This window comes from Arctopsyche grandis, chromosome 7 (genome assembly GCF_051622035.1).
Source record: "Arctopsyche grandis isolate Sample6627 chromosome 7, ASM5162203v2, whole genome shotgun sequence".
Classification (NCBI taxonomy): domain Eukaryota; kingdom Metazoa; phylum Arthropoda; class Insecta; order Trichoptera; family Hydropsychidae; genus Arctopsyche; species Arctopsyche grandis.
In genome coordinates, this window is record NC_135361.1 from 10,136,700 (window position 1) to 10,152,160 (window position 15,461).

Here is a 15,461-nt window from a genome sequence, read left to right on the forward strand (position 1 = left end):
CGCCGCCCCCCCCACCGCTGCCGCCGCGCCCCCCGCCACTTTGCCTCACCCCGCGCCCCGCACTGCACTCCACTGGCCCTCGCGCCACCCCGCTCTCGGCCGCTCTACACCGCACTGCTTCTCCACTCCACTACACTCTACTCCACCACCACACAAACAAACCGACCGCGCCAAACCACCAACCGACAACAACACTGGGCGCCAACACTGCAGCCACCCCACCGGACGCCGCCGCACACTTCGCCACCACACCCCACCACAACTAGGGTTTCTGATTTCCCGGACTTTTTCAATTCCCAGGACATGGGACGGTGCCCGGGATCCCGGGACACATGTAAAAAAATTTTTTTTTTCAATTTAATATATTTTTTAAAAATATAATTAATTATTTACAAAAATATAATTATAAAAGTGAACTTATTTAAAGTAGCTTCTTAAGAATACTAAAATATTTAAATGAGAATCCGAAAGTCTAATTCTAGATTTGGTACAAAAATTTTCAGCAATGGTTTTATGGGGGATGAACGAACGAGACGACTGGCATGTTAATGCACGTGTTTTATTTATGACAGCTGAAGGCAGAGTGAGTAGCCGCTCTCCGAACCCAGCCGAGTTGGTCCCCACTCACAGGAAGGTAACCAAACTCGACCATGTCGTATAGCGAGCCGCCACAGTTTTATTGTTAAAAGGGACGAAAATAATTTTTACTAACCTCTTCTTTTTTTAAATTATCGGTTTTTTCTCCTGTCAGCATGTATATTTTAATTTATTTTTTAAAATCGAGGTTATTTTTATTTACGTTATTTTGTATGTTCCTCTTTGATAACTCCTTATTCAATTCTTCATTCATCGTCAAACACATTGTTTCATCTTCATCCGAATCTAAATGAGTTTCTTCCATTGTGGAATCGTCAATACAAGAAGGATATACTTACTTCATAATAGTTTCACCGTAGGATATACATTCGCAATTATTACAACATTTAAAGAATTTTCAATTTTAAATTTTAATTTTTGAGATTATTTTACGATTCTTTGTGTATTTGATTTATTATTTCTCTTCGTGCAGTCGTGAAAATGTTGTATGTTTTCAAGATTTCTTTAAATCCAATTCCCGGGATTAAAGATAAGAATTCCCGGGACACGGGACAAGAAAAATTCCGTGAATTCCCGGGAATGTCTGTCCCGGGTCGACCCGGGTCAGAAACCCTAACCACAACCACACAACACATGGCGTTCCTTTTCAAAATCTTCAATCATTTCAATCGTCAACCTATGTGTTTTTAGTTTAGTTTGATTATTAAATTGAAAGATTATTTTACTAATAGTTTGTTGAGCCCAATATGTATAAATATGGATCGCTCTTGAATTGGAAGGCATTCGGACCGGGATCGTCGACGATAGCAGACGAATAAAGGTCTGTTCATACCTATCCAGCACGACCCGTATCCTGCAAGTGCGGATAGTATTCTTTGGTACATTATATGGACGTATTCATACTCCATTCGCACATGCGCATTAACGCATTCATGCGCGTCCATATAGAATGTACTAAAGAATACTGTCCGTACTTGCAGGATTCGGGTCGTGCTGGATAGGTATGAACAGTGCCGGCCTTACTCCCAATGGCACCCTCAGGTATTTTTAAATTATATTTTTACTTAGAAAAAAATTTCGCCTTTGGCGCTTTAATTATAAATTTCATACGGCTTTTGACACTCTAATTTTAATTTTAAAGCGCCTTTGGCGCATCGAGCGGCGCCCTAACTTATTTGGCGCCCTTGGGCACCGCCCGACCCAGCCCCCCCCTAAAACCAGCACTGGGTATGAACAGACCTTAAACCTTTTCTATAGCAACACTGCGTCTTTCACTCCGATCCTGGAAACCACCACGCAACAATAGCTATAATAAAACGATTTTTTCGAAGTGGGTGACCTTAAATTTGAAATGTGCCTGGGGGCCCCCATTTAGTTGATCCGCCACTGGATATATCAGTTGGTTTTTATTGAACAGTGCAGGCTGGTACAATCGCACCCAGGCACAAAACTCCGAGGGGTCTTTTTGAGAAAAAATAATTTAAATTAAACTGTAATATAGGATATTTTTTTATTTTTAAACCGTTTAAAAATTCCCATATATGATTTTAAATTTGCAGCATCCCAATGATTATTAAATATATTTTATATATAAAAGATTTCGAATGTGTTATATAATATATAAATGTAATATATAAAATTTTATGTTTATATATAAAAAGATATGTTTATATATAAAAATTCCGAATGTATCGTGTTTATAAAAAAAAGAAGAGGCATAATTTTCAAGCTTTGCACCGAAGCCCACATTGTTGATAATACCCCACTTACGTATTAGTTACGGTGATGGTTTCTAATTATCTCTCTGTTCGATAAAAATGATTTTCATTGACTAATTGTATCGAAAGAAAATGAATTGAAAATTATTTAATAAAATGGTTTAGCTACAGGAACGTCTTGTGGGTATAAGCTAGTCAGCGGCTAAGGGCGGTGCATTCTTATTACTAGTCACCGGACCCTGAGGGGGCCGTGTATTGTGCAAATGTTGTAAATGCATTGTTAAAGGTTTGCCGAACTTTTTTTACAAAGGATTTACAACAATGGAACAATGAGCGGCACCTTGGATATCCTACCTCTACTTATTACTTTTATTAAAACATTATTAATTATATTTTCGTTTATATGACATTTTTTTAAAAAGGGCGACACACATCTCAGGCCGCCACTACTTAGTAGCGAGAAGCAAATTTAATAATAAATTTATTAATCTTAAATTTTAAATGGACGACTGCAATGAAAAATAAAATTCTAATTTTACGAAATCTCCCTCTACGTTTAACAACATAGACAATAATTGAAATTATTTTTGTTACAAATCGGAATTTTTTGCGCCAAACGATACAGTTGGTAGTAGTAAGGCGAAGTGTCAATTCAGTGTTAGTAGTGTTGTGTGTCGGCTGTCAGTGGATCGGTCGCGGCTCGCGGCTCGCGATGTGTGTCACTCGCGATGAGTGGTTGCGGACCGAACTGCGGCGGCTGCAGGGGCGCGCCGTCGCCGCAGGATTGAGGGCGGAGCGCCTGAAGCGGGGGCTGCCATCGGCGTTACCCCCGCGGGGCTCCCGGGCATGGAGGCGCACTCGCACTCTCACTCGCACTCTCACTCGCACTCGAGGCTTGCTCGCTTGCTCACTGACGATCGCGGTGGCCGTGGCCGTCGCCGTGGCTGCCGCAGCCTTCACCGGCTCTCTCTCCGGACTCTTCGACCAAGTGACGGCCGCTCGCTGCCTCCTGCCCAACAACTATCTAGTCTGGGAAGCGACCAGGCCGCTCTCGGACTGCTCCTTCTGTCAGGGAGTCACCGAGCCTCTCATCCTGCACAACATATCCAGAGAAGACTTCAAGGTATGTTATTATACATACGTAATTCTACACTATTTTCAAATGAACGCTAATTATTGATTGCCTTGCAGCAATATGCGTATTCATCGGGACCGATCATAGTTAAAGGTGCCGTATCCCATTGGAAGGCGATGCATAAGTTCAGCTACGATATGTTCAAAAATTTATACGAACACACGAATGGTGCGTACGAAAGCGTCGAAGAAGGTTGTCAGTTTTTGAACTTCAAATCGGATCTCTTTTCTTTGAGAGACGTGTTCGCTATGTCTGACGATAGAGCCAACCATGCCGAAGGTGAAGATCCGTGGTACGTCGGATGGTAAGTGACTCGTCATCGATTTGATTAATGTTTCAATTTGTATATTGTATTTTCATATGAATCACTCTATTGTTTCAGGGGGAATTGCCATCCGGACATCCTGGCCATAATCAGACAATATTATACATATCCTGAATTCCTGCCCGAGGATTCCGAGTTGCCAAATTCTGAAAATATATTTTTCGGCTACGAATTGGGTGCAGTTATGCACGTAAGTGCTACTTATTTTGATTATATCATTTGATATCCGAGTAATAATAAGTGTTTATGTCGTTTTTAGTTGGATTATATACCGCGCCTTATGTGGCAAGGGCAAATTAAAGGAAACAAAACGTGGAGTTTGGCACCGATACCTGAATGCGATCACATATGTAAACCTTTTCAATTCTACGTCGAACCGGGAGACGCTGGTAAATATAATAGTCTTTGTATGAAATTTATTCGTAATGCTTTCCGTTGTATTTTACAATATTTATTTTACATTTCAGTTCTTTTAGATACCCGTATCTGGTATCACGCTACTCATATTCCTTCGGGACAATTCTCTCTTACAGTGCAGTCCGAGTATGGCTAGATTATTTTATCGACTGACTCGATTTCGTACTAAACAATGTATCTCACGAGTTCAATATTATCGGTTGAAGAATTGTTTCAACCGTTCTTTATTGATTTTTATTTTTTGTTTGTTGTTATTAAAATTAATATATATTTTATATTGTAAACGTGCAAAACGGACATATTGTTGTGTAAGCTGTACTTATTAGATGTTAGTCTAATATTGTAATATGCTGTGTCAACTTTGTATTGTGTACCGTTTTTGTACGTTGAAGAAATAGATGTTTAGTACAAAACGCTCATCGGTTTTTATTTTTCTTTTATGACAGTATTGAAAAATATACACTGCATAGGTATGTATGTACATATAATAATCTGCCATAAATTAGACAATATTTTATTAATAATAATAGATAAGATTTTTACAAATGTATGTTGAAGATATATTTTATTGTAAATAAAGTTTTTAAGTGCCTCCAATTTTATACAAAAATTCGGACTGTTCAATCTCGGTGTAAGATTTGCCATATGTACTTTTAATTTCAAAATTGTATTTTATTGAAGATCTGTTCTATTTATTATATTGTTTAACAGGACCGTTTTTATTTATATTTTAATAGAATATAGTAGATATATTGTGTTTTTAACTACATAAATTATTTGTTAGACATATAGTATTGACGGAATTGAAAGCTTTAAATTATAAACATACATATTGTTGTATTTCGACGTGTACATATTTTATACAAATTGTTTTTCGAACTGTCTCCAATATGAAGCTCGTTTATGCTTTTTATTGTAAATATGTATATGAACGAGCTATTTTTATATGAAGAGGAGTAGAATAATGTGAATTATTCTTAAAATCGTTTGTTATATGTAAGCAATTTACTTTTTTTGTGTGTCATATTAAACCTAGTCAAGAATTATTAAAAAAATGTTCGCCTGTCTTCTTTCTAAAGGATTAATGTTAAATTATAAAATACATAAACGTGTTAATATCAAAGCGAAACATTCTAATGAAAGTTTATCGATTATAAATTTCTAAAAGGAAAATTTGAGGTGTAATTTCAATTTTACACTGTGCTATTATAGTCATTTTAATGCCAAAAAGAGAAAACTTTAACATGAAATCCTGATTGTTCAAATTTATTTTCTTATATCTTGCCAAAATATATTTAGGACTGTTGCGTCCAATCTACATTATTTATACAAATTATTACTAATGTAAATATTTATCTTTATTTTACAAAATTTTATATATTATACATAGCTTTTAATAAAGTTTTATAAGAAGAATGTGCGTTTTAAATCTTATTAATCGATGCATACCTGTGTTTGTAGGAATTGAAATAAAACTATTGGAAGTCAATTTATTTGTTTTATTATGTACATCGAAATAAAGAAAAAGATCTTTTTTTAATACATCTCATTATCACACAAAACACGACTAATATCTTACAAATATTGATATATTGTTAATAATTCAATTTTCAGTACAGTCAAATCAAATTGAAGATCACTTGTGAACATTCATGTGCGAAATGTCACAAATTATACAAATCGTAATGACATCGTTTAAAGAGAGAATAAAAGAGATAATCGATAGCACCGTTAACAATTATTAATCTTCGGAATATTATAATTGAATATTTTCACAGAATGTAATGACCTATTGCATATATGTATATTTGATGTACACACAGTTGAGAATATACGTAGACATGTAATATTCTGACATCTTAACATTTAAGAGAGTTTCCTTTCATTATATTAAGTAAATTGTAAAAAAGATTAACAATAGTTCTTACACACATACTTAAACAACTAGGTTTCCTTTCCATATAAAACGGCTATGCCTGGTCTTGCGAAGGGTACAGATTGAAATTTTAAATTTAATCTGTGGATATACATACATATATATATTTTTTTCAATTAAATACACTTATAACACGTCATTGGTTGTGTTGCATTAATAATATTAATTAAATAAAATTAAAAAAGTTGCCACTTGTCTAAAATAGCTTCTTTGATTGCGTCAAGGTACTGTGCCGGAACCCAATATATCCAGTAACGAGAAGCATCAGTCGGACCGAGTTGAAGTGCCTAAAAAAAACAATGTTTAAACATAAACACCAACAACATGGTAAAGTTGCTCGAATTTTTTATATAAACTTAAACAAACCATTATATGATATTGTTCATGGCCTTTAATTGGTTCCGAAGTGATGCCTGAAATGATAAGTCATTGTTAAACAAAACCTTATATATATATATACATATAGCCGATTATGATACAAACAATGTGAACCTTTAATGGACGTAAGTGCTAATTTTTCAGTTCTTTCTTTAGTGCCGACCCACACTTGATCGAGCTCCAATTTGAACGTAAGTCTAACTTTCCCACCGTGTTTATTCAGCATTCCACTCAAAGGTACCGGAGGCAACGGCTCCTGTGAATGTTATAATACATTATAATAAAAGCAATTTTGAATTTCAAGATCAAGTTTTATATGTGTCTTACTTTAGTTCCTAAAATACCAGGCATGGCATCCGGTGGCACACCTTTGTCTAAAACTTTTCGGTGAATCTTCTGCTCACATAGCGGTTCTTTAGTGCTTGTAGATCCGAGCGACTTCTCATCGGCTGCGAATTGCTGAAAAAATACAATTATATATGTTATTATAGTATTTGTCTGCATGTTTTATAGTTTGATGTGTTGTTTCGTTACTTGTTTGACGCTCGTGACGGCTAAGATGTCGTTCATTTTGGATCCGACCACCATAACTTTGCAGCCGCTTATGATCCCGGCAGTGCGGAGAGTCATCTCGTCCTTGGCCATTCCCTTGATCATGATCTTTTGAGCGTTTTGCACCACGCCGATGATGTCCTCCAGATGCAGTTTAAGCTCTTTGATGGTTTTGTCCCATCCAAATGTGATGTCGTACTTACTCTTATTGAATACTACTTTAAAGTCTACACGTTCTTCGTTAACTTTGCCGAGTTCTGTCTCCATGCATTCATCGATAGTCTTTATTTCGGCTTTGTTGGGTTTTTTGGCATTCTCACAGTCTAACTCTTCGGTCGGCTGAGCCGTCTTTTCGGCGGAGGGCACCGAGTTGGGATCACAGTTTTCGGAAATATCACTCTTTTCTGACTCTGAAAATTTAATGAAAAAAACTTGAATGATTGAAAATTAGATGTGAACATTATTTTATTTTATTTTATCTTTTAATTTATACCAGGAAGGCTTAACAGGTAACCCTAATGCGCCTTCCTGGCCAGGAAGATTGTATATTTGATACAAATACTATCAGTATTATACAAAGTACATAAATACATATCAATTAATATCCATAGACATTTATGGTCAAATTTGTAAATATGCAGTATTGTATACAATTCAGGGAAATTCGTGATTGCTGAAAACTCGAGATTTCGCGAGAAAATGGGTTAGGTTGCCAATTTGTTGGAACCGTTTCAATGAAAATCAGATAAATTGGCAAACTCTGATAGGAAACGATCGACCTGGAGTCACAAATCCAAGGTCTGGCCAGCAGAAACCAGTGGGATTTGAACACGTGACCACTCTATTCAAAGCATTATATGCTACCCGCTAGTCTATTCTGCTGGTTATGAGATCCAAAGCCACTTATTTTATTTCAAGTCAAGTTTTTCAATGAGTATTGAATTGTATAATAATAAATTTTATTACAAAAGATAAGTCATTGAGAAGATGCTAAATTTAGAGAAGTACAATTAGAAGAAATATATATTTTTTAATAAGGAATCTTCGATAACAATTTAACACCAATTTAAACAGAATTATTTAAATATTTATTTACAAACAGATAAAATATGATAAACGAATGCACACAACATGGTGTGAAATTTTGATACAATAGGTTAAAGTACGCAATGATTACAAGCAAAATATAAATTTTGATGTATGAAAATTTATATTTTTGTGTATGAAAATAATAGACATTTAAATTGTTGCAAGGTGTGATATGTGTGTTTATAATCGATGAATGGAGATCGAGTGTATGTGGCATTGTTGTGAAACGTGAATTGCAAGATGGAAACGACGTGTCGAAAATCGAGTTGATGGGGGCGCGCGGTCGCTGAGACATGTTGGGAGCTGATTTGGGGAGTGAGGGGGCGCGACGGGGGGCGGAGCGCCCGCTATATGCTTACCCATGTTGTCGCGGGATGACAACATTTACGTCAATTTTTCATATGTCAGCCGTTTGGTGGCGATTGGGCTACTGGTAACTGTTCGCCAGTGTTCCAGAACGCGATGACACATGGCGGTGCGTTTTCTTTGTTTGTTGTTTCAATCCAAACAATAAATTACGACGCATTTGTATAAAATTCAATTTTATTTAAGTTAATATAATTTCTAGTAAGAACGGTGGGAATTGATGGTGGTTTGAAGGTGATGCTTTCTTTCAAAATTTGATTCCGTACAGTTTGTATTATCGGGGTATAGTTCGAATTATTCAGTAGTTAATTTAAAAACAACAGATGATAAAAACGATAGAAATTTTTCGCTGACCTTAATTTAAAATTTGAACTTAAAATGTTACAAAAGTATAGGTACAAAAGAATTTATCGTTTGAAAGAATATAAATAAGAATATTTGCAATAGCAATTCCGAAAGCTACCATTTCGGTAAACGGACTACTAGTCATATGTGAACCAGGCACAGGACAACCGGTCACTCTAGATCGGTCGCACGAGATCACCCGTCACACTAAAACTGGTCACGAGAAAACTGGTCACACCCTAAAATCGGTTAACCAGTTTTCTCGTGACCGATTTTAGGGTGTGACCAGTTTTTTCGTGATCAGTTTTCTCGTGACCAGTTTTAGTGTGATGGGTGATCACGTGTGACTGATCTAGAGCGACCGGTTCACATTTGACTAGTAATCACCGAACCACCATTTCATAGCAGTGTATGAATTTTTACCAGAGGCGTAAAATACTAAACCAACAAACCAAATCAAAATTTTTGATTTGGTTTGTTGGTTTAGTATTTTAATATTGTAATTCATAATAATACATTAAACATAGTCCACCCCCCCCCCCAAATGACGCCCCTGATTTTTTCTGTGGTTCGGTAATTATTCCGCAAAAAGCGATCTCGCGCACTTCATTAAAATTTCGATCACGGAACATCCCAAAAATTTCATCAATCGAAAGACACCCACGCGAAATATTATACTAAAGAGAACTCGAGTGTCAGATGTTCCGAGATCGAGATTTTAGTGACTTGTGCGAGATCGCTTTTTGCGGAATAATCTGTTTACCTTTTACTGTATGTAAAGCAGCCCAATTGCTCTATGGTTTCCTTTATTTATAAAGCGTATCCTTTTTGCAGTGATTATAATGTAAAATTTTAAATATTATTTTACTCAAGAAATTAAAATAGCTTAGAATATACTAAGTTGTTTATTTATTTATAAATTAAAGTCTTCCAGATGATGTTAGCTTTAAGTAAAAATAGTCGTATAGCATTTAATGAAATTTTAAAGATGATTATTACTTTTATATAAATATATATAAAAGTAATAAAGTATATATTTTGTAACTTAATTTTTATAACATAATTTTGTATTTTAGATGAATTTTAAGCTACAGAATCTTCTGAATGTATGGTTCAATTGTAGTCATAGTAACAGTTGATGTCCACAAAGATGAAAGGCATGTGTTCAACAATAAAATAAAATCTATACGTCTGTTTTCGTGACGTTTATTAGATATAAAAATACTTATTTGTGTTCAAACTGAATTTCCAAATGGATTTTGATGCAAATGATCCTTTGGGAGACATACTGAGTGACGATAGTAATGACAGTTTCTTCAATGATGATAAATATAAAAGTTCTCAGAAACCGAAACCGCAACAGAGTATAAGCGTAAAAAAGAGCGATTTATTCGGACTAGAAACTGATCAAAAGCAAAACGATTTTAAAAGTGATTCTTTGAAAAGTGTAATAAAAACAAAACCCGTAGATGATTGGCTTGGTTTGGGTGAATCTAAAACTGCAACGCCGGTTGTTGAAAAGAAAACCAATGTTGAAATAAAATCAGTGACTTCTTCCAATATTCAAAAACAGAAAGATGATGTTTCAAATGTACAAAAAACAAGCAAACAAAGCACTTTTGGGGATGAGTTGAATTTCTTAGATGAGCTCGGATTATCGGATGAAATTACAAGTCTTGGTAGTGTGAAAAAGTCAGAAAAGACTACAAAAACATCATTGAGTTTAGATGAATTGCTTGGAAGAACATCAAATCCAGTAGCAATAAAAAAAGACAATACAGCTACTTCATCTACCAGTTACACTCCGACTGCTTCCAAGAGTGTACCTTTAAAAAAGGAAATTGGGGGTGGTGTCAATGAATCCATCACAAGAAATAAACCGTTATCCAAGGAATTAGAAGAAACTTCAAAACAAATAAATCAGCCTAGGATTCCAATACAAACAGTGAAAAAAGAAACAGTTGGAGCTATGGCTAGAAGACAAAAAGCAAACACTGATTGGTTGGGCTTGTTGGGAGACTCTGGTGATGATATTTTGGATGAAAGTACTGATAAAAATGAAACTTTATCTGATTTATTGGTTCAAACTGAAAAAAAAGGGAAAAAGACAGACAAAGAAGCTTCCTCCAAGATAGTTCAGTCCAAAGAAAATGTCGAAATTGAAGCAAAATCAAACAAAATTGAAGATAAGGTCAATTTAAATGGAAAATTAGATCAAACTTTAAATGAAATGGATATTCATGTTAAAATTCCTGTAATGCCAGATTATATCAATAACCAATTGACTGGATTATCTAGCAATATGGATATTGAACAACAGAGTGCAGCCATTTGTTTACAGCAACAGGAGTCTCATTTGTTGGTTGCTTTGCAAATGAAAGCACAAGAAGAAAGATTAGCAGCAATGCATGGTAAATTCTTGGTTTTAATGAGATGTAAATGTTGCAAAGTGCTAAAAATATGTTTTTTATTGTTATAGAACGACAGGAAGAATCTCGCAGAGTTCAACGGGAGGTTGTTTCAGCCCACAAAGAACAATTGAATAGTATTTTAAAAGGACAGTCAGATCATAGAACCCAACTGCAAAGTATCATCATGGAACATCAGCAAAGAATCAACAAACATATTGAAGTATTTATTTATTTATTAATAAACATTCTTATTTGTACATTAGTGTGTTAGTTTAATGATGTTTTTATGATAAATATATGTATATTGCAGTTACTTCTTAAGCCTCCATATCCAATGGATGAGAGTGGTGCCAGCAGAGATAGAGACTATAGTCAAGCGAATTATAATTATAATGAAACATATGAAAAATCGGCAAAGAGTGGAAAAAATCAATTAGAAGAAATTATTAGCATATTAAAAGAAAATTATGAAAAAGAAATTGAATTGATGGAGAGTTCCTATAGGTTGAATTTTTAAGATTATTTAATGAATCTTGATACATTTAGGTGTTGTGTTATCAATTTCAAAATATTCATGTTTCAGACGGCAGATAACACATATAAGTGAATCACTGTTAAACGTCGAAGAACGGCATAAACTGGAAAATGAAAAACTGGGTCAATATTACATGGCTAGGATAGAAAAATTGGAACAAGATAAAATTGGAATCACAGAATATTTTGAAACAACAATAAAGTCAATTCTTGATAAACAAAAGGAGGAAAGGGATAGGATCGAAGAAAAGCATTTAAATGATATGGATATTTTACAGAGACAACATCACAATGTTATAAATAATATAAAGTATGATACTTAAATAGCATTGATTAAAGTATAATTATTATATACCATATGTAGAAGATTTAGAATTGAACACTTTTGCATTTAAAATGAGAGTACTTTAAATGTTTCAGAGCAACGGTTGAACTCGAACAATCGACATTAAAAGAAACTACAGATTATTCTCAAAAATTGCAAGCAATTGTAGGTGACGTTGAAAATAATAATAAAGTATGTTTGAGTATTATGGAAAAATTAGAGAACATGTCAAATGCAGACTTTTTGGAGAAGAGTGATGTTCTAAAAAAGAGAGAAGATAATTTAAATCGTAACAAGAGATATTTATCGTTGTGAAATTGCAAATAATATGTTGTATTATTTATATATATGTATATATATTTTAGGAATGTTGGAAGCTTTGGAAAAACAATCTAAAGCGCATGAAATGGAAGCTAGTGAAACAAAATCAACGTTGCTGGTGTTTGAACAAAGACTAAGTCAACAAACATTGGTTTGCACTGTTTTTTTTTTAATATTCTAATTAATAGTATGTATTCTGAAGCCAGGCGCAAAACTACTATGCCGCACGGCATGCGGTACATGCGGGCCTTTTAGATTTAGGTTTTTAAATAATAATACTAGACATTTTTTAAATAAAAGTCTTGGAAGTCTAGTTATAACTTTGTTAAGAACTGATCTTAACAGGTTTTGGATTTGTAAATTAAAAAATATAGTTGTATGGAAAGTGAATTCGCTGAAGTGTACACTTCCTTTTTTTATATTTCACTTTGTCGGTTATTGTCGCTAGTGTTGAACGAATTTTTAGTTTATAAAAATTAATAAAAGACTAAAAAAAAATTCGAGAAGTCAACTCGGCTCAATGAATTAGGAATATTATCAATTGAACATAAAGAAGCTTCTAAAATATCTTTGAAAAAATATGTAATTGCAGAATTTGCGACTTTTTAAGGCGTGGAAAAAGAACATTTAAATTATGTGAGTTAATTATCAATTTAATTTTAATAAATAAAAAAACTACTAAAGGGGGGGCCGTTTGCTAACATTTGCATGCTGGCCCAATTTTTCTAGTTACGCCTCTGTCTGAATCCAGTGCCGGTTTTAGGGGGGGGGGGGCTGGGTCGGGCGGCGCCCGAGGGCGCCAAATAAGTTAAGGCGCCGCTCGATGCGTCAAAGGCGCTTTAAATTTTAAAATTAGAGCGCCAAAAGCGATACAAAATTTTAGATTATAGCGCTAAAGGCGAAATTTTTTTCTAAGGGTGTTTAGAAAAAATTTCCCGAGGGTGCCATTAGGTGTAAAGCCGGCACTGTTTGAAGCATACATATACATAATATGTATTATGTACAAATTTCGTACAAAATATGTTAGCGCAAATTTCAACAGTTATTAGAGGTATTGTGTGATATTTGTTTAAATGTTTTGTAGATGATAGATGACGAGAGAAATGGTCTGAAACAAAAAGAAATAGCTTTAAGCAGAGATAAGGATGCTATGAAAATGGAATATCAGCAACTGAAAGAAAAATTAGAATACGAAAAAGAAATGTTTAAGGTATAGTGATTTTTATTTAAACAATTTAAAAGAAATGAAGTAATTATATATGTATGTACATATATATATTTTAATACTAATGAATTTAGAAAACGACTGCTGAATTTGATAAAAATAACACTGACGCCAAGACTGAAATTGAAGAGAGATCTATAAGACTGGATTCAGAATCTCATGTTGTAAAAAATGAAAGAAAAATACTTCTAGAGATGAAGTCTGAATTACAGGTTAATTGATTTTTTATCAGACATTGAAGTAAAAATGATGTTACAAAAATATTTAATTTATTATACGTGTCTCGAAATACATAGATGATGAAGCTGAAACTTGACGATCAACTGAAGGAGTTAAATGACAGCAAAAGAAATCTGCAATCGGAACAAGATAGATTATATCAAAATGAATTGAAATTACTAGAAAGGTAAATTAATATTAAAGTGAAATATTATGATGTATGTATGTATATTGTTATTAATATTATTTATCTATTTTAGAAGTAAAGATTTGGAAGTTTTGACTAGAAATGCACTTGCAAAGCAAAAAAATGCTGAAAGTAAAATTTCCGAAGCGACATATTCACAGCAAAGGTATGAAGAAAAATTAAATAGAATTCAAGAACAATTTTTATCGTTGAATTCTCGCGAGCAGCAGTTGGCAAGAGAAAAGGTAGCACTGTCAAGAGAACGTCTCATGATTTATAATCAACGTGCTGAAAATGACTATGCCATTTGTAACATTTGTAAGGCTACAAATATCCCACAAAAATTGAGCGAAAATAAAGAGACTTTTAGAGCTTATAACGAACCTATCGATGTGGCGATGAGCCTACATTCATTTCAAAATGAAAATAACAGTTCAAGATTTTTGTGGCTTGAAAGTAAACTTGACAACAAAGGCTTGAAGGAGATTAAAGAAGATTTAAATAATTTAGATAAAATCAATAGTCATCCAGATATGGATTTCGTGGGAACGATTAAGAATAAAGAATATGACATGAAAGAAAATATTCCGGTGAAATTTCAGGTAGTTTACATTCATTAAATTTAATTGTATTAATTTATTTTAATAAATTTCAATATTATTTAATTTTTAGGAAATAGTGGATCCAAAATTGATGGCAATGAAATTTGATATTTTTAAAACAAATAATTATTCATGAAATTAGTAAAAAATATTTTGGATGAAGACTGATAAATATAATATTCGGAATTATGGTGGTTGTATAATTAATAAACTGTCGAAGCATTATTTACTACTTTTATAATGTAATAAAAAATCATTTTTAAACGATTTTATACTAAATGAACGTGTGTGTTATGTGTACATTATTGAGGGTTACGACTAAAAATGGCGTCAAATCCGTTTTATTCGAATTAGATGCCATTTTGGTGTAATAGCGTTTTTGTCATAATGTGCTTATTTTTGAGCATATTTTTATAAACTTGTTATGTATTATAATTATCTAATACATAATTTGGAAAGAGACTTTGTATGTATGTAAGTATGCATATATGTATGTTACACCGAATCCATGAAATTGTCTATTACAAGCATTCGGCAAGAGAATTGCCGAATGCGTGAAAAATGCAAGCACGTTGCCCAGTTCACGGATTCCGTAAATTCTTTGCCGAATGCGTGAACTGGAAAGCGTGCTATTTATTTATTTATTTATTTATTTTATTAATTGAAAAATCAACAGACAGGATGTACAGAGATAGGTATAAAAAACACAAAAAGTAAATAAATAATATATGTAACACCCGAGTCCAATAATAGATTTTTACAAAAATGAAAAAGATAAA

General features: G+C 33.8%; 4 protein-coding genes across 4 annotated transcripts in view; 3 read left to right on the plus strand and 1 right to left on the minus strand.

Moving 5' to 3' along the window:
* Nucleotides 1-15,461, plus strand: part of LOC143914760 (uncharacterized) — a 1,424,209-nt gene that overhangs the window by 68,769 nt on the left and 1,339,979 nt on the right. The window lies entirely within an intron of this gene.
* Nucleotides 2,955-5,600, plus strand: LOC143914538 (uncharacterized). Its single transcript, XM_077434801.1, has 5 exons — nucleotides 2,955-3,438; nucleotides 3,507-3,754; nucleotides 3,833-3,965; nucleotides 4,035-4,164; nucleotides 4,243-5,600. Exons 1-5 carry the CDS (start codon nucleotides 3,028-3,030, stop codon nucleotides 4,326-4,328), a joined length of 1,008 nt encoding a protein of 335 aa, XP_077290927.1. The 5' UTR covers nucleotides 2,955-3,027; the 3' UTR covers nucleotides 4,329-5,600.
* LOC143914413 (ubiquitin domain-containing protein UBFD1-like) lies at nucleotides 5,673-8,639 on the minus strand. The gene is made up of 6 exons (XM_077434627.1): nucleotides 8,507-8,639; nucleotides 7,041-7,468; nucleotides 6,834-6,965; nucleotides 6,621-6,762; nucleotides 6,495-6,541; nucleotides 5,673-6,415 (listed from the first exon to the last, which is right to left on the minus strand). The coding sequence occupies exons 1-6, from the start codon at nucleotides 8,529-8,531 to the stop codon at nucleotides 6,305-6,307; spliced, it is 885 nt and encodes a 294-aa protein (XP_077290753.1). The 5' UTR covers nucleotides 8,532-8,639; the 3' UTR covers nucleotides 5,673-6,304.
* On the plus strand, nucleotides 10,051-14,963 carry LOC143914590 (uncharacterized). Its single transcript, XM_077434855.1, has 11 exons — nucleotides 10,051-11,269; nucleotides 11,338-11,489; nucleotides 11,580-11,773; nucleotides 11,853-12,113; nucleotides 12,224-12,417; nucleotides 12,494-12,600; nucleotides 13,534-13,659; nucleotides 13,749-13,886; nucleotides 13,971-14,080; nucleotides 14,154-14,682; nucleotides 14,753-14,963. Exons 1-11 carry the CDS (start codon nucleotides 10,111-10,113, stop codon nucleotides 14,816-14,818), a joined length of 3,036 nt encoding a protein of 1,011 aa, XP_077290981.1. The 5' UTR covers nucleotides 10,051-10,110; the 3' UTR covers nucleotides 14,819-14,963.

Excerpts from the sequence above, each read along its gene's own strand:
- LOC143914413 (XM_077434627.1), bottom strand. The coding sequence starts at position 8,531 with ATGTTGTCATCCCGCGACAACATGG. Across the intron at positions 6,542-6,620 it reads AGCACTTACGTCCATTAAAG|GCATCACTTCGGAACCAATT; the intron begins GTTCACATTGTT and ends TTATCATTTCAG. Across the intron at positions 6,416-6,494 it reads ATGAACAATATCATATAATG|GCACTTCAACTCGGTCCGAC; the intron begins GTTTGTTTAAGT and ends TGTTTTTTTTAG.
- LOC143914538 (XM_077434801.1), top strand. The coding sequence starts at position 3,028 with ATGTGTGTCACTCGCGATGAGTGGTTGCGGACCGAACTGCGGCGGCTG. Across the intron at positions 3,755-3,832 it reads GATCCGTGGTACGTCGGATG|GGGGAATTGCCATCCGGACA; the intron begins GTAAGTGACTCG and ends CTATTGTTTCAG. Across the intron at positions 4,165-4,242 it reads CGTCGAACCGGGAGACGCTG|TTCTTTTAGATACCCGTATC; the intron begins GTAAATATAATA and ends TTTACATTTCAG.
- LOC143914590 (XM_077434855.1), top strand. The coding sequence starts at position 10,111 with ATGGATTTTGATGCAAATGATCCTTTGGGAGACATACTGAGTGACGAT. Across the intron at positions 11,774-11,852 it reads TTGATGGAGAGTTCCTATAG|ACGGCAGATAACACATATAA; the intron begins GTTGAATTTTTA and ends TTCATGTTTCAG. Across the intron at positions 12,114-12,223 it reads AATGTTATAAATAATATAAA|AGCAACGGTTGAACTCGAAC; the intron begins GTATGATACTTA and ends TAAATGTTTCAG.